Source organism: Dermacentor silvarum, chromosome 9 (assembly GCF_013339745.2).
Source record: "Dermacentor silvarum isolate Dsil-2018 chromosome 9, BIME_Dsil_1.4, whole genome shotgun sequence".
Lineage (NCBI taxonomy): Eukaryota > Metazoa > Arthropoda > Arachnida > Ixodida > Ixodidae > Dermacentor > Dermacentor silvarum.
The window spans coordinates 33,102,957-33,125,473 of NC_051162.1; the positions used below are offsets into that span (position 1 = coordinate 33,102,957).

The 22,517-nt window shown below is 46.6% G+C and overlaps 1 protein-coding gene across 2 annotated transcripts in view; it reads left to right on the top strand.

The window, feature by feature from the left end:
• The first annotated feature begins 1,537 nt into the window (after positions 1-1,537).
• LOC119465202 (neprilysin-1-like) overlaps positions 1,538-22,517 on the top strand; it is a 78,386-nt gene continuing 57,406 nt past the window's right edge. For both annotated transcript variants that reach the window (XM_037725999.2, XM_049656611.1), the window contains exons 1-8: positions 1,538-2,516; positions 3,495-3,735; positions 3,808-3,906; positions 4,002-4,079; positions 11,621-11,730; positions 14,809-14,867; positions 18,132-18,183; positions 18,252-18,322. In XM_037725999.2, coding sequence (XP_037581927.1) covers positions 2,398-2,516; positions 3,495-3,735; positions 3,808-3,906; positions 4,002-4,079; positions 11,621-11,730; positions 14,809-14,867; positions 18,132-18,183; positions 18,252-18,322 — 829 coding nt within the window. In that variant the 5' untranslated portion in view covers positions 1,538-2,397. The remainder of the gene's footprint in view (positions 2,517-3,494; positions 3,736-3,807; positions 3,907-4,001; positions 4,080-11,620; positions 11,731-14,808; positions 14,868-18,131; positions 18,184-18,251; positions 18,323-22,517) is intronic.

Below are 22,517 nucleotides of genomic sequence, written 5' to 3' on the forward strand. Positions count from 1 at the left end.
AGCGGACAGTCGCGCGTCATTTGTATTCGGGGGCTTCTCTCATGCTCAGAAAAGAAATTTTATGTAGCACGTATTCATCAGCAGTTTTTCATGTTTCTCTACAACTTTCTCATTGAAACTCGTCATGTAATTATATTACTTGAGAAGTTGATTAATATTCAGACTAATAATTCAGACATAATATTTATGTAATTAGGCGAAATGCAAAAAAAGGAATCTGAGTATCTCCAAGCGAAGGCAAACAGCATTACCTTCGTTCTGTCAACCTACGTGGCATTTGCGTATTTTTGAATCTTGCTGCGCGATGGTTGGGACACCCTCTATAAGGCGTGTATGCAGCCGAGCCCCTCTCTTGCGCATCTCTCTGAACACGCTGCTCCGTCTAGCGGCGGCATGGCGAAATCAGCGCGTAACGCGTGTCTGAATACATATGACGCGATTTCCATTGCACCTTGGACCGGAGGAATCTTAAAAGGATTTCTTTCTGGTCATTCAAGGGAGCATATTCCCAGGGGTACATACGCAGTGAGCTAAGTTGGCGTCAAAGAGGCTCATTGAAGAGCGGCACGTACCTAGCGTCACACACTCAGTGACCAAGGTTGGTCCAATGGCTGGTTTCAAACATGGTTACCTCACAACAGCAGCAAACCAATGCTCTACCAATTAGGGCATGGGGACTTCCCAGTGACCTAGAGACATATATAGATGGAAACGTGCGTACCTAAAATTGCATGAAGTATGCCATGAATGTTAATCGCATTAGAAAAGTGGTCGCAGTTTCACCTGAAAGGCGAAGCATCAATTGCGATAGCAAGTTTGTAGAGAGCTATACGGAGTAATGACAGTAGCTTTATCAGCTGTATAAACTTGGACATGCAGCAGCACCGGCAACACGCAGAACTAATGTCGACGCCGTCGGCGTTTTGCCCGCGTTCGCACAAAATGCGTGCGGCGTTGCCGACTGTTGCAGAAGCCTCTGATATAAATAGGCACTTGGTGCCACAGCTAAACGTCATCTCCTTTCCCTCCCCCTCCAACCCCACCGCCTTTCGCGCGTCGGAAGAAGGCGCGTTTGCTCTACATATATGGTGATTGTAAAGGAGGAAAGAGACGCCTACTTCTGCAGCCCTTAAGGAAGCACGGCGCAGAACGCGCGTTTGTTCTCCGCCGTGGGTTCACTCCCCGTGAAAGAGCGCGTCCCTCGCGCCCTTTCACTCGCACATTCAGCGTTCGGCGGCGCGAGGCGACGATTTCATCTCCATTGACATCATACGGAACCTCAAGGCAACGGCGACGGTGACGACGACGGCGACGCCGACGGCAGAAATCTGCTTTGGAGTGTCCATATAATTGCTATCGCAATAAAAGAAAAATTCCCGCAGCACCCATCTTACGATGAATGTTGGCGTTCATGAGATTAGCATTTAAGCAATGTAGCGGCATATCGTATTGCGGTAAGTGGTTCTTGAGGGAAAGGGAAAGGTTGGCGCTATCTTCTGCAGCCCTTGAGGGAGCACGGCTCAGCGCCAATTATTGCCAACGCCGAAACGTTTGTACTGCCGGGCTCCTCTCTCTCGCTTCTCACTGCACCCGCTGCCCCAACTAGCGGTGAAACCGTAAGGACATAAGGCGCTTATTCAATTACGCCGAGCATTAGAGAAATTTATAGGATCACTTTCGTCCTTGTAGATCGGCCCATACCCAGTGTAACGTATACCTAGTTACCCAAGTTAGCGTCAAATAGTATTATTGAAGAGCGGAACATACCTTCTGGCAAGTGAACCAAGTTGGTATGAAACAGGTTCATTGAAGAGCAGAATAGACGAAGTAGCACATACCCTGGGCTCCAAATCAACGTCAAAAAGGCTCATTAAAGGACGGTACCTAACCACTGCCACATATCCATTGCCACATTCTCAGTGACCAATGTCGGCGTCAAACAGGTTCGTTGAAGAGTGGCGCAAAGGTACCGAATGCCACATAATCAGGCAACCAAATTGGTCCGACGGTTGGCTTGAAACCCTGTTCACTCCGCACATCAGCCCGATGCGCTACGCATTCGACCACGGACTACCCATGACGCAGATTGGCGGGAAAGCACTTTGATATGTAGATTGACCGTCCACCCCTGAAAACTGCATGAAGTACGTAAAAAAACTAATCGCATTGAAATAGCATCAATAACAAAATTTAGTGACGTGAGGTAAATGTTAATAATGAAAATACAGTTTCACAGAACAATATAGCAGCAACAAACGCAAGGCAGTATATAAGACATATAAGTGCAAGCTATTCTCTAATTCAGCTTTCAAGGAGTTCAAACACCACGACTTTCTATAGAAACGTGCAAGATGTCTTATTGCAGTCTTTTTCACGCCGCAGTTTACATTACGGACAATGCTTCAAAAGGAACTTGGCGTCATCAACGCCACTTTAGACGATGGTATTCGTATCATATTGGAATATCCTGACTATTATACAGGCTTGTGGAAGTTCCTGAACAGTTTGAACAACTCGTGAGTGACATTCTCATTTGCATTTTTCCTGTGACGACATACCTGGAGCCGCGGATTTCACGAAAAGATACGTCGTCGTCATATAAAATAAACTTTCATATGTGTACCGATCTGAAAGATTTTTTTATGCGGTAGTGTGCGCAGCCTTAAGAAAAAATTTTACGAAGGGACAGACTATATGCGGAGTAATATAGACACGACGAAAATTCGGATACCCGCTGTCATTACGGTACCTTTTGTCCACATTTAGAAGGTGGTGCATTACTGTTCATGGAATTTCGCTTCGGGGCAGGGTTCTCATTGGGTATTGCTTCGTGAAAAATGTCCGTATACAGTTTCGTGCCATGTCTCATGCCCATGTGCACACTCGCCCACTCTGTCCTAAGTAACCATTTGTACTATATTCAATAATTAGCGCCAAGTGTTGGCGTCGGAAACATATTTGTAGTGGTCTTTTATGGCTGCAAAGATCTTACAGTTCAGTTCAGTTCAGTTCATTTACCTTAAAGACCCCTGACTTAAGGGGTATTACATAAGGGGTGGGTACAACATTTGACTTTACACTTGTTAAAGTAACATACGGAAGGAAAATGAAAGTTTAATTTAGTGAGCCACTTATAAAAGGTGTTCACGTGTACGCCTCATTCTTTAAGTGGTTCCCGTATTCGAGCTCAAAGACATGTCCCATCTATGTCTCACAGGCAAAACTCACAGCTCATGACAGAAACTTCAAGCTTCTCTCGAGCCACTCGAACTATACAGTTACTTGGATTGTGGAAAGTTCGCCGGCGTCTACAACTTGCTTGATGCGTGAAATGCAAGTGGCTATACTGCATACAATGGAACGCGCGCTGTTTGCTAGGCTTTATCGAGCGCATTTATTGACATTAGTTCCGGGATAGGGACAAATAAATCTGCCATTTGGGAAGTTCCGAGCACCGTTATTTTCCCGCTCTCCAATATTAATTTCTCTTTCAGCAATGTTGTCAAAAACTACGTCATGTGGACTTACATTCAATCATTGGTTGAGGCTGAAGGAACGCCCCTACACGACCTTTATTTGACGTATAAATTGAATGCGACCAACATGGCACGCTCATCATCGAGGAATCAGGTCGCAGCTTCTTGCATCAAACAACTACTGAAGCCGGACAAGATGCTCAGTGCGGGAGCGAGCTTGTATATTAAGCACAGTTTCAACAAGTACGACAGGAATAACGTAAGAAATTTTGATGTAATTGGTGCACGCAGACCCTCGCTCACGTCCTTCCCCTGAACTTCGTTTGAACAGGTGCAGAAGATGATGTACTTCATCAAGGCATCATTCGGAAAGATCATCGCCGAAAACAAGTGGATGTCGGACTCGACGAAGACCAAGGCTGCCGAGCGAGTGAGTTCATTGCCGTCCGAGTGCCGTTCTGTGATTCCCAGCTTCGGCTGAACAGTAGTTGAGCCCCAGTTTACTGTACTTCTAAACGGTTTCAGCTGGCCAAAATGGAAACAGTGATTGGTTATCCTGACTGGATGTTGGAGAACCTTGTAGTGAACGAGCTGTACAAATTTGTGAGTAACTCATTGCTCTTTCGTGAGTGTTCCTGCGACCGTCAATTACGGCCCCTACAGGATGGTGGTGCCACTAACAAAGGACTTCACCTGATTTGGGGCAACTCCATACAACAATATTCAGGGTGTTTCTGCGAACACTTTAAAAAAGTTTTAAGATTGCCTGTAGCGGATAGCACAATTCTAGTTCATGAGCTGGTGTACGCGAAGAGGTGGACATTACTTGCACAAAAATTTTAAATGCATAATGGAAACAACAATTTACTAAATAAGTTTTTAACTAATTGCCTTATGGCCCACATTGCAATATACAAATTGTAGCCGTGGAGTTCGTAAGGCGGATTCACTTAGAACGAAATCTCAGGATGACACCAGTTTTGAGATATTAATTGCCGAACTTTGCGCGGAAATGCATTGACGTTCCAGTTACATTTGTGCTTCAATGCATAAAACGAGGTTTTGTTAAAGGGTCCCTGAACCGGTTCGGACAAATTTTGTAGACGCGTGGGGTGCAGCTACAGTAAAACATTCGCGTCACAATTTAAGTGAAGCGTCTCATATTAAGAGAGCTACGGACGATTACAAGTTACCCTCCTCCCTAGCCATGCATTTCCTCCTCAACTCGCTCGTCGAGTTATCGGGGCTAAGCTCCGCTTGCGCTGGCTCTACGTCATGTGGTGACGTACGTTGTCGTCTATTTCCGCTTGTCCTGGAGCCAGCGCGCGAAGGCTCGCCAACCTCTCCGCTAGCCGCCTGGCCATCGATCTCCAGCGAGAGCGATCAAGCAGCGTGCGTTGCGAGCGTTCTGTCGCAGCGCCGAGCGTGTCCAGTATTTCGGTAACCACAGGCTAGCTGGGTGTTTTGACGGATAGCCACAGGCGTAAACTAAAGCCCCGCTGTGATGAAGGAGCTTCGGAGACGAACGTGAGCGGCCTGATCGGCATGCGCGGTCTACTAACCTGGTGGTGCAGAGCTTAACCAGCCAAAACAGAGCTAATATTCTTGTAACCAAGTGTAAAACGTTTTAAACATGACAACGTGTTCAAGATTATGCTCCTGCCAAAAATTTGAGCCAGCAGCAAAGTAGAAAAAAAAAACTTGGTTACTGCTATATTAGCTGTGTGTTTGGTTGAGCTTTGTGCCGCCCGGTGGCTGCACCGTGCAAGAAGTGCATGTTTGAACGTCCGTTCATCACGTAAAACGTGGTAAAGCGGCCAGTAAACTTGCGCTTGCGTTTACTTGAATACCGGACGCGCTGAACTCTATTGTTGCAAACCTTCGACGTGAAGCGACGGCCGCAAACGCGTAGATGCTGGCGCCGTTTGGATTGCTTTGGACACCGTAAGTCCGATGCGCTGCAGCCAGTCCGCTCGTCTGCTGCCTTGCAGCGGGGCACGATTTGGCAGCGGCGTACGATGTCGCAGCTTGACATGTCGCCGATCGTTCCGTTTGTAGCCCACAACGCGACAAGGGCGAACCGTGGTGTTCGCGAAAAGAAAAAGAAGAACAACACTGACCGCGCAGCTCTCGTCAACACGGAGCACGTTGTAACACAAGCAGACGACACTTGCTGTGGGCCGAAAGTGCTTTTGTGTAGTGATACGTGTCCTTGTGCATCATCTTTGTGTTAATTTCTTTTTATAGAAACAAATTAACTAACATCTAAACTATTACGAACAACATTTGTTCACCATAATGTTGGAAAAATTATCGATGACGCGCTCTGGGCAGCCAATCGGATAGCTGGCCCAGTGACGTACTCTGGGCAAATCGCTTCATCTGGCCACAAAAATCAGCCGTTTGGCGTGCTGCAATCGGTAGCGATGTACATTTTTAAAACCTTATAATAAATTACACGCTTTACGTGGAGCGCTTAGATGCATCAATTAATGATCAGAAGGACCTACTCTAACGACTCAGTACGTTTGTACAAAATCGTCAAAACCGTTTCAGGGTTCCTTTAACTAGGTAACCGGAACGCCAATGCATTTCACCGCGAAGGTCGCGAATTAATACCTCAAAAGTGGTGTCATCCTGAGAATTCGTGTCAAGATGATCCGCCTTGCGAACTCCACGGCTCGAATTTGCAAATTGCCATATGGGCAATAAGGTAATCAGGTGAAAACTTAATTAGTGAATTTTTGTTAATTAGTCGAATATTCATTTCAATTTTTGAGCAAGTAATGTCCATCTCTTAAAGTAGACCAGCTCATGAACTAGAATTGTGCTATCTACCCCAGGCACCCGTAAAAAATTTGAAAGTTCGCTGAAGCACCTGCTATGCTGGCGTATTCGTTGTTCCGTGTGCCTGGTTAGTAAACCGTGGAGCGCTTTCTCATCAAACAGGAAGAAGCGCTGAAGCTGCATCAGCGCCGATGGCATGGAACACGTGACAGTTACCATTAGCTCTCTAAATTTAATGCTTGATAGTTCGGGAGGACGCTTTCGACGGCTGATTGTCAGCGTCGAGGTTCTCTCGTATACGACTGCAAAATTTCAATCGTGAATGTCAACCCGTGTGATTACAGAGTGATTTTTAACATTCAATTTGATACTTGAGCGAGCCTTTGACCGTTGCGGTAGCAGTTCGGAAATTTTCTGCGACGTCTTCAATACTTCACTTCACTTCACTTCACTACACTTTATTTCCTTAAAGACCCCTCTAGGGAGTATTTCATAAGGGGTGGGTTTACAATATAGCCACATGACGTCACTTACAAATAAAGTCGGTTACATCATTCAAAAAAGTGGATGGACAAGCGATTGCTGCTTTTTGGTGGGAAAGGCCGTTCCATTCTGATGCTGCGCGCGGAAAAAATGAAGATGAAAATGCAACGGTGCGGGCACGTGGGCGTGACACTTGAAGTTCATGGCCGACGCGAAGAGATATGCGGGCAGGGGGTGCGATGTAAGGTGGATGGCCTAGAGAACTGTAAAAGAATTTGTGGAACAAAGACAGCGTGGCAATGCGACGGCGAAGATAGAGGTTTGATAAGCCGGATTCTGCTTTTAAAGATGATACACTAACGTGGTATTGATAAGCGGAATGGATGAATCTAGCAGCGCGGTTTTGAACTGCTTCCAGAGCAGTGTCGAGGTGAGACTGGTGCGGGCTCCAAATGGCGGATGCGCACTCGAGCTTAGGTCTAACGAGCGTTTTATAAGCTAGAAGTTTTACATGTATGGGGGCATGTCGGAGGTTGCGTTTTAGGAATCCAAGTGTTTTGTTGGCAGATGATATGGTGTTAGTAATATGAGTACGCCAGGATAGGTCACTGCATAAGGTTACACCCAAGTATTTGAAAGAGTTAACGGTTTCTACACGAACACCAGAAATTGTGTACGGAAAATGAAGGGGGTTAGAATGGCGCGAGAAGATTACAGATTTGCATTTATTAGGATTAAGCATGATTAGCCATTGGCTGCACCAGTTTAAGATGTGGTTAAGATCAGTCTGTAAAGCTTGTTGGCCGAGGGCGTTATTGATAGTGTGATAAATGACGCAATCGTCAGCAAACAAACGGATGTTAGTTGATACGTTTGAAGGCAAATCGTTAATGTAAATCAAGAACAAATCAAGAATCAATACAGCTGCAATTAAAATTTTTTCATGGCTTGTAGCTTTGGTGCCATAATATTTGCTGAATTTTTCGTTTCAACACCCCTTGTAGGTACAAGCAGAAAACACGAGTTCTGTGGAAGCCTCAAGGATAACGGAGTCAGACCAAATTTAATAATTATTTGTGGAATCCACAAGCTGCTCGCACACTTGAAGGTTCTTCAACATGTTTGACCAACATCTCCGAAAAAAGTCTAGAGCTATCACTTAAAATACCTCATTCGCTTTGTCCTTTTCGCCACAACAGGAATTTGTCCCTACTAAAACTACACAAATATATGCCCTACCGTTCTAGAACGAAACAATGCACTACATAAGCCGCAGATCTATAACTCGACACAACATGCCTAATAATAGAACATTAGGACTATATCTAGTACATATAGTATCTACTTAGATGTTGAAAATTCAAGTGACCAAGCCATTTCGCTGGATCCAGCGATTCCCTGAAAAATGTTTGTCCATGTTTTAAGTGAACGTTTATAGCGGTCGTTTTGGGTCACGTATAGTTGGCTCACATCTGATCACAGTACAAATTTTGCTGTGCAATGTGTTGCCAAATAGTTTTTTACAGCGAAGCTGTTTACTTATAGAAGCTGTTTACTTATAGAAGCTGTTTACATATTACGAAGCTGTTTACTTACAGCGAAGCTGTTTACATATGCATGTCCTGTATGCATCTTAAAAGCACTGCGACAATCCGGATAATCGACACCGACGACTCCAGAGATTGGACCCTACGAAGAAATTTTGGCTACCACAGAAAATTGAACGCAGCTGTGCCAGTATTAAGCACAGACTAAGGCTGGGGATAGTGTTCACGCACGAGTACGTGGACTTCATGCGACGCACCGAGTGTCCAGACAGTGAGTTGTGCAATGTGAATGAGACTATAGGTCATGTGCTGTGTGACTGCCCTAAGTACGTTGAAGAGCGTCAAAAGTGGACCAATGACTTTACGCGCCTCGAAAGTGCGCCGTTGTCGAAGGGCGTTATTTTAGGCCCTTGACCAGACGTTCAATCGAGTTTTAAGAGGCCATCCAGGCGTTACTGGGCTTTTTAAAAAGTACGGGCCTGGACTGTAGGCTTTGAGCATACCAAATTGCTTGCCATATGTTTTTCCTTCTCTCGTCATCGTCACCCATCATACGCCACTTTCTTCCCTCTTTATTTCCCTCTTCCCCTTCCCCCAACGCAGAGTAGCTGGCTAGAGGAATATACCTCAGGCCGACCTCTCTGTATTTCGTATCATAATACTTCTATCTCGCTCGCGGATGCGTTCGGAAAGGGGGGGGGGGGGGGGGGATTCCCTGAGCGGCTTACGCCCGTTTCACGGCTACTTTATGACAGAAAAAAAAAAGGTTGGCGCTGTATCCTGCAGCCCTTGAGGGAGCACGGCTCAGCGCCAACGGGGAGGGGAGAGTTGGAGAAAAAGGATATAGTAGAGGAAAGGAGTAAATTTCACCATAGCAGGAGCGAAGCAAATCGACAGGCAGAAACGGCGATCACGCCATCCGAGGGTAGGGGTCTTCTCAGCTGGCGCGTGCACAGCAATGGAGACGGGTAGGGGAGAGGGGGAAAGAGCGTGGTGACGACGCAGCAGCAATGGAGATGGGTAACGGGAGAGGGTAAAAAGTGTGGCGACAGCGCGTGGGCAAGTGGCCTGCGCTTCTGTGGTTATAGCGTCCCGCTCGTCGGAGGTGCCGGCGCGGCTGCGGCAAATGCATGGGAGGTACGGTGACCGTGGCGGCGCTTGTGTCGGCGTAGAGTGATAATGTTAAGAAAAAAGTGGTAGTTTCCCCCGAAAAGCGAAGATTCAATTGGGATCGCAAATTAGCAGAGAGCTATACGGAGTAAGGATAGTAGTTTTATCGGCTGTATAAACTTGGACACAGTCGCTTTCTATCTGAAGTAACAGCATGGTGTCAGCGCGCACAAGCAAGCATGAATAGATCACACCCGATGATCGCACACAACCGCTGTCAAAACGCTGGCGTGAGCACGCGCGCGAGCAGCAGCAAGCGAAGGTTCGTGCGGTCTATCCCTTCAGCGGAAACTTAGCGGCGAAAGCAGAGCGCATACAAACTAGTTTTGTACACGTACCTCTAAAACAGGAATGAAAGCTCGTTCCTCGTTCCTTCCCAATCTTGGAACGAGTTCCCGTTACAAGTTACTTTAATAGGAAAGGAACGCGTTCCTGTTACACTTCTAACATTGGAACGTGGCGTAACATTAACGTTACATTTCAATTTTTATATTAAAATATGGCGTAGGATAATCCTGCGGCGAAATAAAGTGAGCAATTTAAAACTCACATCGAACTACGTATATTATACGAATTTGAACATCGCCGGCGGCAGATTATCTGGTTGTAAAAAGAATCCAAAGAAACGCTCCTAGCCGAATTTTTTTAGGCAGCACAGGGCATACTCTAGACATGTCTAACTGCAACTTTGGTGCTCGTCTATTACAAGTGCAACACATACGGCACTTTCCACTTCGGTCTTCAAATCGCGCAGTCAGGATACTGCGCTTCAGATCTGCAAATACAAAGTTACTCACATTGCACCAATATCCTCCTGAGGCCCGGACGCAGCAACCGGACATAATTGCTCTTCAAGGTGGTTTTTATTGCCTACTGTTATGTCATGAACTTGAAAAACAATTTTAAAAATTTGAATACCACGGATTAGACGGCGCTCGCCAAAAGCTCCGTCTCCGTCTACGTGAAAAAAATGACTTTCTCCATCATCTCCACATGTTAGCTGTGGTAAATACTGCATTTCATTGATTAAACGCTGGGATGAAGATGAAACTACGTGTAGTACATTGCCATATTGTTGCCGCGTCTGCTATTTTCATGCAATCTTGGTGACTTCGAAACATGCTTCGAAGTCTTTCGGCCGTTTGGGACGACACATAGGTCTAGACCAATTTATTGTCAAATTTTTCGAAAGCGGATGACAAGAAAATAAGTAAACCACTTCTTTACAGGTACACATGCACCGTACTTCACACTCAGAGTGAACATTTTGGACACACTTCCGAGTGAATTTCGAAAAAAAGTTGAAGGCAATGTGCAGTGGTCTCAGGATGATATAAATAAAATTCTTGCACAAGAAACCGCATCTAAAGGAACACTACATAGGCGTTTAATGAATGCGGATTCAATATTGCAGTATGAGTGGGAAATGAAATGTCCTGAATAGATATTCCCTATTTAGTGAAGACCCTTGTTTGAACTCGGCAAGAGTTACAGCTCGATGTTAGTGTCCGGCAGGCCGGTATGGCCGAAAGAAACTGCAAGAGGGAGCGTCACGTGACAATCTTGAAGGCTAGTCATAAAAATATAATGGAGAACTCGCGAAAGCAAATGTACCGTATTCACGTGAGAGGCAAGCGGTAGTTCTTTGCACCTCACGCGGTCGCCCATCCGCCCTGCATGATGTGCTGCATACGCGCTTGCGTCGGTGCGTCTGTTGAGTGCCGTGGAACGTTTACAGAAAGAAAGCCGTTGCCTCTGCCGTTCCTGGGGAAAAATAACGAGTTACCATTGCAGTTCCACCGAACCTTAAAGGAACGGTGGCGTTCCTCCGTTCCTCCCTAAAGGAACTAGTTCCAGGAACGCCGTTCTGTACAACACTGATACAAACGTAGGAGCCGTGTTGCAGATAGTTTCAAGATACGGTGCGCGCGACCGGCCGCCGCCGCTTAAAGTACGCAGTTGCTCGCAGAGCAGAAGCCCCTCCCACCCTGCCTTCTCAATTTCCTCCTTTCGGCTGCGAGATCGCAGTTCCCCTTGCGCCCTTGCGCACGAATTTTTTGACCAGCCACTGCCCGTGACAGCGATTTCGATCTACGTGCACACTGTTTCTGACCGCTTCAATGTTGCAACCTGCAGATAGTTGTATATCTTTTTCAGGTTCCATTACTCAGTGAAAATTCATCGTTTGCTGAGCATATGTTTTGGATTCAAGAAAACCATCGCTACCAGGAGCTCCTAAAGCTCAGGCCACAATACAAAGAAACAGAGTAAGTTGACATGGTATTCCATCATGCCCTGAAATGTAATGAAAATGTTTCTTTGTGCAGCAACTTTAGGGCAGATTTAATTGCGAAATCCGAGGTTAGCGGTATCTCAACTCGTGTCGACTTAAGATAAAGCGTTAGAATAACACCTCGTTGGAGACCTTACCCCATGCAATGTGCACTATCGAAAGATTAGGGCATGAGCGTTAAGAGTTTTTTCAGAAGCTTCCCTCTTGGAGGTAAGGAAAGGTAAGGAAAGGCCAACAAGAACCTCAATGCATTTTACTGCTAGTTTTCGGGACTAATATAAGGAAGGCGGCGCAATACCTAAGAATTCTTCTTCTGGAGGACATGGCTTTACCACTGTTGCGATTCAATTTCGCAAGCGAAAGATGTGCCCCAGAGTGAATATTAAAAAAAAGTATGTAATGATTGTTTTTCAGTAGCTACATGGGCATTGCGATTTTTTGTGCTTCTTCAGGTAATCCGCGTAAACAGGCCAAAGCGCGCTACGTGATCCGTGCAATTAAAAAGATATGTTTGAAATAAAAAAAAGCCACACTCGCACAGAATATAGGTGCGCACCAGAGAACAAATAGTTGGTAAAAAATCATATTATTCCATCCTCCTCTCGACATCTCCCTCACTCTGGTATGTCTGATAGTCCCCGTGCCTTTAGGACAATAAACAGAATCAATCAATCAATCGTTGAGTGCCATGCGATGTCTAACCTTTTTTGGAACGGGCTGCTCAAGAGAGAGAGAGAGAGAAACAAAAAAGGAACAGCGGGGAGGTTAACCACGTGTCACATGGTCTGTTAGCTATTCCTCACAGGCTGGGCTCAAAGCGAAATCTAAATAAAGAACAAAAATAGGCTTATGGCTTATATGGATGCAGGTTTGGGTTCGTAGAGTACCCTTCTCGTATATTCGGTGCAGGCGCGAATGCTAATGAAGTAATTGTGTCAAATAAACACAAATTTATTTCAAGGCACTAGACGCAGTACTAAAAAAGAGAGCAAGATTGCTAATTTTTAAAGGAGCAATCATAATTAGAGAGTAATTAAATATGTATTTATAGTGTACTCAGTAATGTTGGTTCCTTTCATAAAAATATTCTAATCACAAACTTGAAGTACATGCACATTGTAATTATTGGCTGGACGCATTACTAGAAAGTAAAAGTTATTCGTTCGACATTGTGTCGGAACGTGACACGTCGAACATTATCTCAGACAAGACAGTGCCTTCGTCAAAGTGATTATTTGTAGCAGTACGCTGCGCAATGAAGTGAAATGTATGCACATTAAGAATGTCACGGGTTCAGTTCTGATGATCAGTGTCCGTTGATTTCTCTTGTCCACTACTCCAGGGAGCTGGCAAAAGTAATCCGCGTCTAGATACACCGCGCCTCAAAGGATTATAGCAGTAGCCGTTAACGACCACATGTCTGTTACCAGCCTTGCTCGGGATAACTAACTATAGCCTAAGTGCCCTGTGAAGATTCTCCCCCTGTTTTTAATCTCAAGGCGGAAGAAAGCCGATACACCAGAAAAATGAAAAATAATTATGCTACGAACACAAGCAAAACAATTGAATTCTGGGTTTTACGTGCCAAAACCACGATTTGATTATGAGGCACGCCGTAGTGGGAGACTCTGGATTAATTTTGACCACCTGGTGATGCTTAACGTGCACCCGAATGCATGGGAGACGGGCGTTCCTGCCTTTCGCCCCCATCGAAATGCGGCCGCCGCTGCCGGGATTTGATAGCGCGATCTCGTGCTCAGCAGCGGAACACCACAGCCGCGAGGCCACCTCGGCGGGTTACAACAAGCAAAACGAAAAGGAGAATCACTACAAGTTTACGCTTAATAGTAATCAATTTATTGGTTGAAGCCTAGTATTTATACACAATATTGCAATTGTGCACTCATGTCAAGAGCATCACCACATATCGTAACATAAAGAATATGAAAAAAAAATTCACCGACGATTACGATACTCCCTAATGCGAAATGTGAGCGCAGCTCTATATGCACTTTCATTTAGCTTGTCAATATATTGTATTATTGTTATATAGATACGCTGTTTATATCAGGAAGTAAATGCTGTGAGTAGCGTAGCTGGCGTGGGCAATCTTTCTCGTGCGGCACATTGCAAAAGGAGCGAAGTGTGGCGTGACTGTCTCGCTAATCGGGAGATCGCGAGAGGCAGCCCGTGGGGGACGCGTGGGCGCGATTCACGGCATCCGCCGCTGACAGCCTTCTTGTAGCCGTTCGCCAACGCCCTTTGCAGGAGCAGGGCTAGTGCCCCGGAGTGGCCTCAGCAGCTGACGCTGTGGATGAGCACAGACTTCACGTCCACTTCAGGATGAGTGCCCACTTCACGCCACCCTGGCACCCCCTCGGAAGCCCAGATGAGATCGCCCACGCAGCTGCGGATGCCGTGGCCAGCGGCAACTTAGCGCATGCGCATTACGTCTCCCCTCCGCTCCACCTACGCTTTACGCCTCATGATTTCACTGCAGCAACCTCCTGCACTTTCCTCCCCGTGCTCTCTTCTTTCATCTCCCGCGCTTTCATTTTGCGGTACAGGATACGACGCCGAGGCACGTCGACGTTCAACGCAGGAACGGGAGCCTAAGAGCTGCGTTTAGAAAAAAGAGAATCAGTCCTCCAAGAAGTGTGTGATTCGGAAGTACCATAAATGCAGTTCGGAACATCTCACTAGTGTGCGCATGTGCAACATTGGCAGTACAGGCTGGTGTTCGGCTAAGAAGTAAACAAGTGACGAGTGTCGCACCAATTCGGTCTTCGTCGTTGTGCTTCACTTACTAAGCATTCTTCGCATCTGTTTCTCTGTCGTGCCCACACGAGACGTATTCGCTGAGGTTTTCGCAACAGAAAATGACATGTACTTTCCTGAAATTAATAACCCAAGAAGCTACCCCGCTCGTTTGAATTCGTGGTTGACTTTGGTTTACCCTTTAATATGCTAGGCTTTGCCAAATAAATGAACTGTTTGCCAGCGTCCTCTAACTTTAAATATCGCGTTCTTGTTTCTGCATTGAATTTTGCAGGTTTTCGGCCGTCGCCTTTTTTTCTCATCCCTACTACATTGAACGGAGCGATACCCTCGGTAAGATCAATGAGCTGTGTCGTTCGCTGTTGCCTCATTGACTATTTAGTTCATGTGGACAGGAAATAATGAAAATTGGTATTGTGGTCGTGGTTAAAATAATAACAGCGATGTTTTCTTAAAATGACGACCGCAACAATTCCATGTCTGAAGTTCATCGGTACCTCCACCAAAACAATACGGCAAAATGCCTTAAGCCATCACCAGGCTGTATTAATCACACCCCTGCAGTGAGGAATCTTGGACTGTTGGTAGCACATTGAAAGAAAAAATTAATAAGAGTTCGTGTTTTCACATCACTTCATGTTATAATCTTTAGCTCATTGGACAATTTATTGCTTGTGGGGAAGCAGGTGATGCAACAGCTGCTAACGTTTTCAATGTCATCCGAATAAATCACCCACTCACAGTATAATTGGCGAAAGTAGGAAGATGCTGTTTGCACTTGATATGGAAAGGTAAAGTTGTAGGCGACAAAAAATATGCAGTGCACATTGACATAAGACCACGATAAAACTCTGCTATTGGACGAAGATGGAAAACTTGTGGAAGTTTTCGTTGTGGACGCATTACGGGTCAACTATGCTGGAACATAACTATGACGCAGCGAATAGGCAGATATTGTTGCGTCCAAGTGCTTAAAAGGGACGTGCGGATCAAAAGGAGAAAGAGGAGGAGGACGACGACTGTGCAGCGGCCATTCCTGCTGTTCGTAGCCTGCTGTTCCTGCTCTAGCACGCCTAAATAAACCCCTTTTAAGCACTTGGACGCAACAATATGTACGAATGAAGCAATGGCGCAGCCATCAGTTTGCTTTGTTGTCACTTTTGTAGTTATTATTTTTTATGAATTAAGTATACGGCTTCCAAGAGCTACCTCATTACAGCTTAACAAGACTATATCTTTAGAGTGAATTTCATAACCTGTGTCTGAAGGTTGCATCTTTTACTTCCCTTGTATGACATGTTTTCCGAATTTGAAATTTGTTTTCCGGCTTGTGTTCACCAAGTTGAACCATAAAACTCATGACTACGATATGCGCGTTAACAACTTTAGTCAGCCCAGCTGGTAAAGCGTCATTTCTCCGCAAGTTCTACTTTCAATAAACTATGTTGAAATCACACAGCCTTCGCAGCCCCCGAGCCAAAGGCAGCTTCGAAGCCATGTACACTTTCACTCACGTGGCCTGCCAACCACAGTAAAACGACCAACCGAATGTTGACGGGAGCAGTGATAAAGAATTGTCTTTATGGCACAGGGCAACGCTCAGTAAATGTTGTAGGTCGGTGCTTATGCAAGCACGTACATTCATGTACCAATTGTTGACATGGTAAAACTTGAGGTTCTGTGGCACATCAGATGTGCAGGAAAGAATATCTCTGACAAAGTAAACCTCCACAACCAACATACGGCGGGACTTCTGTCTACTCTCTCTCTTTTTCAATGAACTTCGGCTTAAATAAAACTGACCGTTGTATGGGGTTCATCTTTAGCGGTGTGCGAATAGTGAATTTTGAGACTGAATTGAATACGAATCGAGTAGTGCCAGAAGTGAATCGAATCGAATATCGAATACTTCTCAAATAGTTTTCGAATAATGAAGAGCCGTTACCACAATTGTTATAAAACGGTGTTCGGATCCCAGTATTCCTAATGTCAAGACGTTTCTGTCATTATATAACACGTTATGAATCGTCGTTTCTTTAAAAAAAAATTAAATTATGCGGTTTTACGTGCCAAAACCAGTTCTGATTATGAGGCACGCCGTAGTGGGGGACTCCGGAAATTTGGACCACCTGGGGTTCTTTAACGTGCACCTAAATCTAAGTACACGGGTGTTTTCGCATTTCGCCCCCATCGAAATGCAGCCGCCGTGGCCGGGATTCGATCCCGCGACCTCGTGCTCAGCAGCCCAACACCATAGCCACTGAGCAACCACGGCGGGTCACGTCGTTTCTTTAAAGCGCAAAAGGAGAGAGAAACACTTTTATTGAGCCCTTGATGGGGTCAAAGGTGGCCGGAGGGGCGCGAGACAGTGCCTCTCGCCTCCTCCCTTGGACGGCAGCCAGTACTTTTTGTCTAGCAAACAAGTAATTTTTTCGCATGCACAGGGCTCTCAGAGAACGCGAATGATCGCTGTACAGCCTATATTGTATGGTTACCTAAGTTACATAGCCGGCTCCACTACGCAAGTTCTTACGTTTTATGTCAACACTGTGGCCAGGGGAGTGAAAATGTACCGTATTTATCTCCAATTTTATGTTTATTTGGATGCAGTTGACGTTTTAAAATATTCGAGAAGTATTCGAGAAATGTTTGCATTTACCAATAGTGATTATCCGATTCGAAGACCGAATCGAATAAAGTGTCATTATTCGATCTTTTATTCGAACATTTCGAATATTCACACACCTCTTCTATTCATCTTGGAAACGGTGCCACAAAAAAAGAAAAAAAAGAGGAAAAAAAACACGGAAACATAAAAACACTATAATACAGGTGGCGATAGCACGTCACTTTCTTATCGTGTCTTTTCGTGTCTGTGTTTTTCTTTTTTGTGGCGTTCTTTCGAATATAACTTCGGCTTGAATGCAGATTGTGTACACTTAAGGTACAGAGAACATACGGGAGCGTGCATATATTCACCGTACGACGAGTAGTCGTATATCTCAGAGGCCATGAAGCTAATACGCCCGTAAATGCTCCGCTTAATGGCACTCGTAAGCCCAAAGCGTAGCACAGATAGATACATTACGTATACCTGAGAGGTTAAATTGGATTCACGAAAGTAGGAGTTTCAAATTTTGTGATTTTAACTTAAGTGCGACCCGTTGAAACTGTTTTATGTAGTCCAAGAGTAGCGTTACAACGCAGCTGTTTCGAACTTTTTTTTTTTTTTGCGCTCAGTGCAACACAGTGGTGGCGTACTGACAGAGCGCCTGTATCACAGCCCTGGGGTTGTTGGGTATGATTGAACTGAAACCAAGAAACTTTTTTGTTTATTTACATTGCTGAAGCGTTAATGCACGATGTTGCGTGATGTTCTAGAGATAGTCGGATGCTGAGCTCACGTGTGCGTGGCACAGTAAAACAACTCGGAACATTCCAGCTGAAAATGCGGTATTTATTCAACGTGCAACTCATCACCTCTGAAGCACCCGCTTAGTGAACGCCTTCTTGTCAATGTGAATACGCGTGGGCGCCTTTTGGCAATCACCCGGATGAATTACAAAATTAAACACGTTTTCTACATATTACCTGCAGTTCTGCCGGCGGCGGTGGTTGTGCCACACTATAGGAGACCACCAGCGCCAAGGTATTGAGTTTACAACTTTTATTGCATGACTCAAGGGTTTCTGTCAACTACTCCTCACTTTGTTGCAGAGCTTTGAACTTTGGAACTGTTGGAGCACTCGCCTCAATGCTGATTGTTAACGTTATTGACAGGTTTGACAGTACGTGAGTATGCTGAACGTCCTTTGATTAATATTTGTTCTCACACAATTTAGCTTTGGAGAGGCGTCCTCATTCCAAAATGCCTTGAGCGCGGTCCGCGTCCTGGACTCTTACGATCAACCGTGCTGATGCTCGAGGTCGGTGCTGGCCAAGGCTCTATTCCAAAGCTCATTGGTGTGACAATGGTTCGGTGGATTTAATGGTGCCTGAGGTTTCCGGGTTCTCCGCAAAAGCGAAATTGCGGAGAGAATTGTGTAGGGGCTATTAGGTGATATCTCGTTATGTGGGGTCATGTATTAACATATTGAGCTCGGAGGAATCGCTCCTAGAGCACTGCACGGGCTCGGGCTTACCCGAAAGCCCGGGCCCGGCCCGGCCAACGGGCCGGGCCGGGCCGGGTAGAGAAGTTTTTTCACGGGCTCGGGCCGGGCTCGGGCACGGCGTGTGCTTTTTGACCCGGGCCCGAGCCGGGCTCGGGTTTTTTTGACGCGGGCCCGGGCCGGGCTCGGGCTGTCTGCGAGTTATTCTCGGGCTTCTCAACTCTCAAAAACATGTATTTTTCGGTCTCAGGCCGGGTTCGGGCCGGTATCGAGTCGGGCTCGGGCCGGGCTCGGGCTTAAGGTAAAGGGGTGGCGGGCCTGGCCGGGCGGGTAACGTAGATTATTTCCGGGCCCGGGCCGGGCCCGGGTCTCGCCATAAAAGTTTTGATCGGGCTCGGGCGGGCCACCCAATGTAAAAACGGGCCCGGGCCGGGCCCGGGCCGCAAAAATCGGCCCGTGCAGTGCTCTAACGCTCCTGCTCTCTAGGTAGTGACTTGTGTGGGGGTGCGTATGTTCTGCGGGTTACCTTGTAGTTTTGTGTGATGTCTTGGTACGAGGCTAGAGGGTGCATGCGCTCGCACTCGGATTCCTCTGCGTCAACTCGGCGGATCAGATCTCGAGTAACGAGGTTGGCAATCTCGTTGCCAGGAATGCCGTGGTGAGCTGGCGTCCAGATGATCATGACTGATCTCATTGGCGGCTTTTGATTGATGATTTTGAGCGCGTTGGTATGAATTATGCCGCTAGCGAAGCTGTAACAGGCCTGTTGAGAGTCGGTGACTATGACTTCACCCTCTGTATGGCCGCTTCCTCGGCTTGGAGGGGATTGTTTCGGTGGAATGAAATGCTGCTTCGGTGCTCTTTGTTCACGATTACGGTGGCTGTTGTGGCTGCACGTCCGGGGTGAGACGCCGCATCCGTATAGGCTGTAGAGATTTGACTCCCGTATTGCTTGTGTATGGCCCGTGCCCGGCCCTTCCTTTGCTGCGAGTGGGGCACTGGGTGCATGTTGGGAGGTACGGGAGGTACGTTGATGATGCTCCGGATGGCATGGGGTAAGCTCACATTCCGAGGCGGCGGGTGGTAGCGTGGTGCAGAGATCCCCAGCCGTGACGATGGATTTCCGCCTTTCCGTGACGCTTGTTGTATAGATGTGCCTCGATCAGCTCATCGTCCTTACTGTGCACTCCTAGCCGTGTTAGGTGTACTGTGGATGCACTTATCAGCAGACCTATCAACTGCTTATATGCCTTTCTGACGATTGTGTCAATATTCGTTAATTCCGTCGCGTTTATTAGTGCGTATGGGATAGCGTAATCTATTCGAGGCACGACAAAGGCTTGGACAAGCCGAAGCGTGTCCGCCTCCCCTTTGACGCTTGTTTTGGTTGCTATTCGCCGGATCACGTGGCTAACTTGGGCTGTTAGATTGTTAAGCTTGTTGATTAATAATATGCTGGTGCGATCCGACTGAAAAACTGTTACATCGTAGGTCGGACACTGCGCCTGATGCAGGTGAGGCAGACGCAAGCTGACAAGGTGGAAGAATGGACGTTTATTTGCAGTGTACGTCGAAATATAAAAACAGGTTAAGGAAGGAGGGGAAGGAAAAGAAAGTAAGAAAACATAAGATAGGCAACCATAATGACACGTGTGGCTGTTATAACGTTAACACTGCAGTTATAACGTTTTTCCATTAATAATATTGAAGACGCAGCATAGGTCTGCGCTCTTGTGTTGAGCGTCGGAGTTTCATGGCCACGGCAGGTTCACCCTTTCTCTCTTGTGAGTCCATGAGTTGGGGTGATGACTGACGCTGTGGTGGTGACGTTTCACGAATTTCGGCCTTTGCGTTTGGCCCTGCTCCGGGAGTGTCTTGCGGAGTTCTCGAGATGAACGAGCTTTCACTTTCCCTGCGGCCTTGGGTAGCCATTGGGTATTTTCTTGTGTGAACTTGATCAACGTGTCGCCGAACGAGGCCCTCGGGTGTTTCCACTGTCACCATCCTAGCTCCGTCTGCGGACTTTACCGTGCCCGTCTTCCACTTAATTATCACCCTTACCAAAGTTACGGACGTAAACATTTGTGTCTGGTGCAAGGGTCCAGTCATCCGGTGTTCCCGATATTCCTTCAACCAAAGGATGAAAACATGTGTCAAGGGGAGACCGGATTTGGTAGCCAAGTAGTAGTTCCGAAGGAGATTTGCCCGAGGCAAGGGGTGTTCTCCGGTAGTTGAAAAGCAGTCTGCAAAGGCAATCTGCCCTGGTTCACCTTCTTCAGCCCATCTTTAACAGTTCGGACAGCTCTCTCTGCTAGGCCATTCGACTGTGCATGAAACGCAGCCGTGCGCAGGTGGGTTATGTTATTGTTGTTCGCAAAATCAGCAAATTCTTGGCTAGTGAACTGCGTCCCATTATTTGAAACAATGGTGCGAGGAATGCCGAACCTGGTAAAGAAGCTGCGCAGGCAAGTAATAGTCGAAGACATGGTCGCCTGTTTCATTGGTACGGCCACAATCCATTTGCTGTGAGCATCTATACGAGAACAAGGATCATGCTTCCTTTGATTCGCCCCGCAAAATCTAGATGCACTCTCGACCAGTTTTCCTGGCAGGTCGGCCAGTTAACTGGTGGAGCAGATAGAGGCACTGGTCGATTTTGGATGCAGCTTGTGCACCTCGCTGACAGTTGTTATATGTCGTGGTCGATTACTGGCCACTAGAAAGCTGAACGAGCGAGTCATTTCATCGCCGATGATCCTTGATGTGTCTCGTGCAACATGTGCAACATTCTATGTTGACCGTTGACTGTAATGACAACTCAATGGCCCAAATACAGCAAACGGTGGGTCAATGACAGTTCCAGTCTGCGGTCGTAAAAGGGGAGTAAGCTTCGTTCTAATGCTTTAGGGCTTGGAGGCCACTCGTCTCTTGTGTACTGCACGACCTTTGAATGTACTGCGTCACCTGCGGTCAGCGCCTGCAGTTCTTCTGACGAGACCGCCCCCTACTGGACACATGCGAGTGCTATAACGTAGTCAGGTGGCTCCCCTTCCGTGGTTGGCTCCGAAGTTCTCTTGTGGCAACCTACTAAGCGCGTCTGAGTTCAGGAGCTGCTTGCCTGGAGAATACTGTAACTTGTAGCGAAATCTCCCAAATACAGCGCCCAGCGCTGTATGCGAGCAGCTACCAGAGGCGGAGTGGGCCGATCCGGTCTCAGCAGGCCCAGGAGCGGCTGGTGATCTGTGACCAAGATGAACTCTCGGCGCAGAAGATAATCGCGAAACTTCATTACTCCAAATACGAGGGCCTATGCTTCACGTTCAAGTTGCGAATAATTTCTTTCTGCTTTCAACAATGTCCTTGAACAAAATCTATCGGGTTGTTGACGTTCGATTTCGCTGTGAAAAAGCACTGCGCCGATTCCTTTTTGCGATGCGTCGCACTCTAGTTTCAGCGGTTCTGAAGCGTCGAAATGAACCAACACCCCTGCTTGCTGCAAAACACTGTTTTGCTTTATCGAACGACGTTTGGTGCTCCTCTTCCCAGAGCCCCAATGTCTGTTCTTTTCCAGCAGCCGATACAATAGAGTGAGCAGAGACGATATGTTCGGTAAAAAGTTTGAGTAGAAAGTGATTATGCCAAGAAAAGAACGAAGCTCAGCTACATTTTTCGGGATAGGGGCTTCTGTGATAGCTTCGACATTCTCTTCTATTGGGTGCAACCCTTGCTGATCGATTCGGTGGCCAAGATATGTAACGGACACTTGCCGAAAATTTGCATTTGTCGAGGCGCAATTTAACACCACTCTCGCGGAAACGCTGCAGAACGGCTTTTAGCACCTCGTCACTTCCTGCTCTTTCGTACACCAAGACAT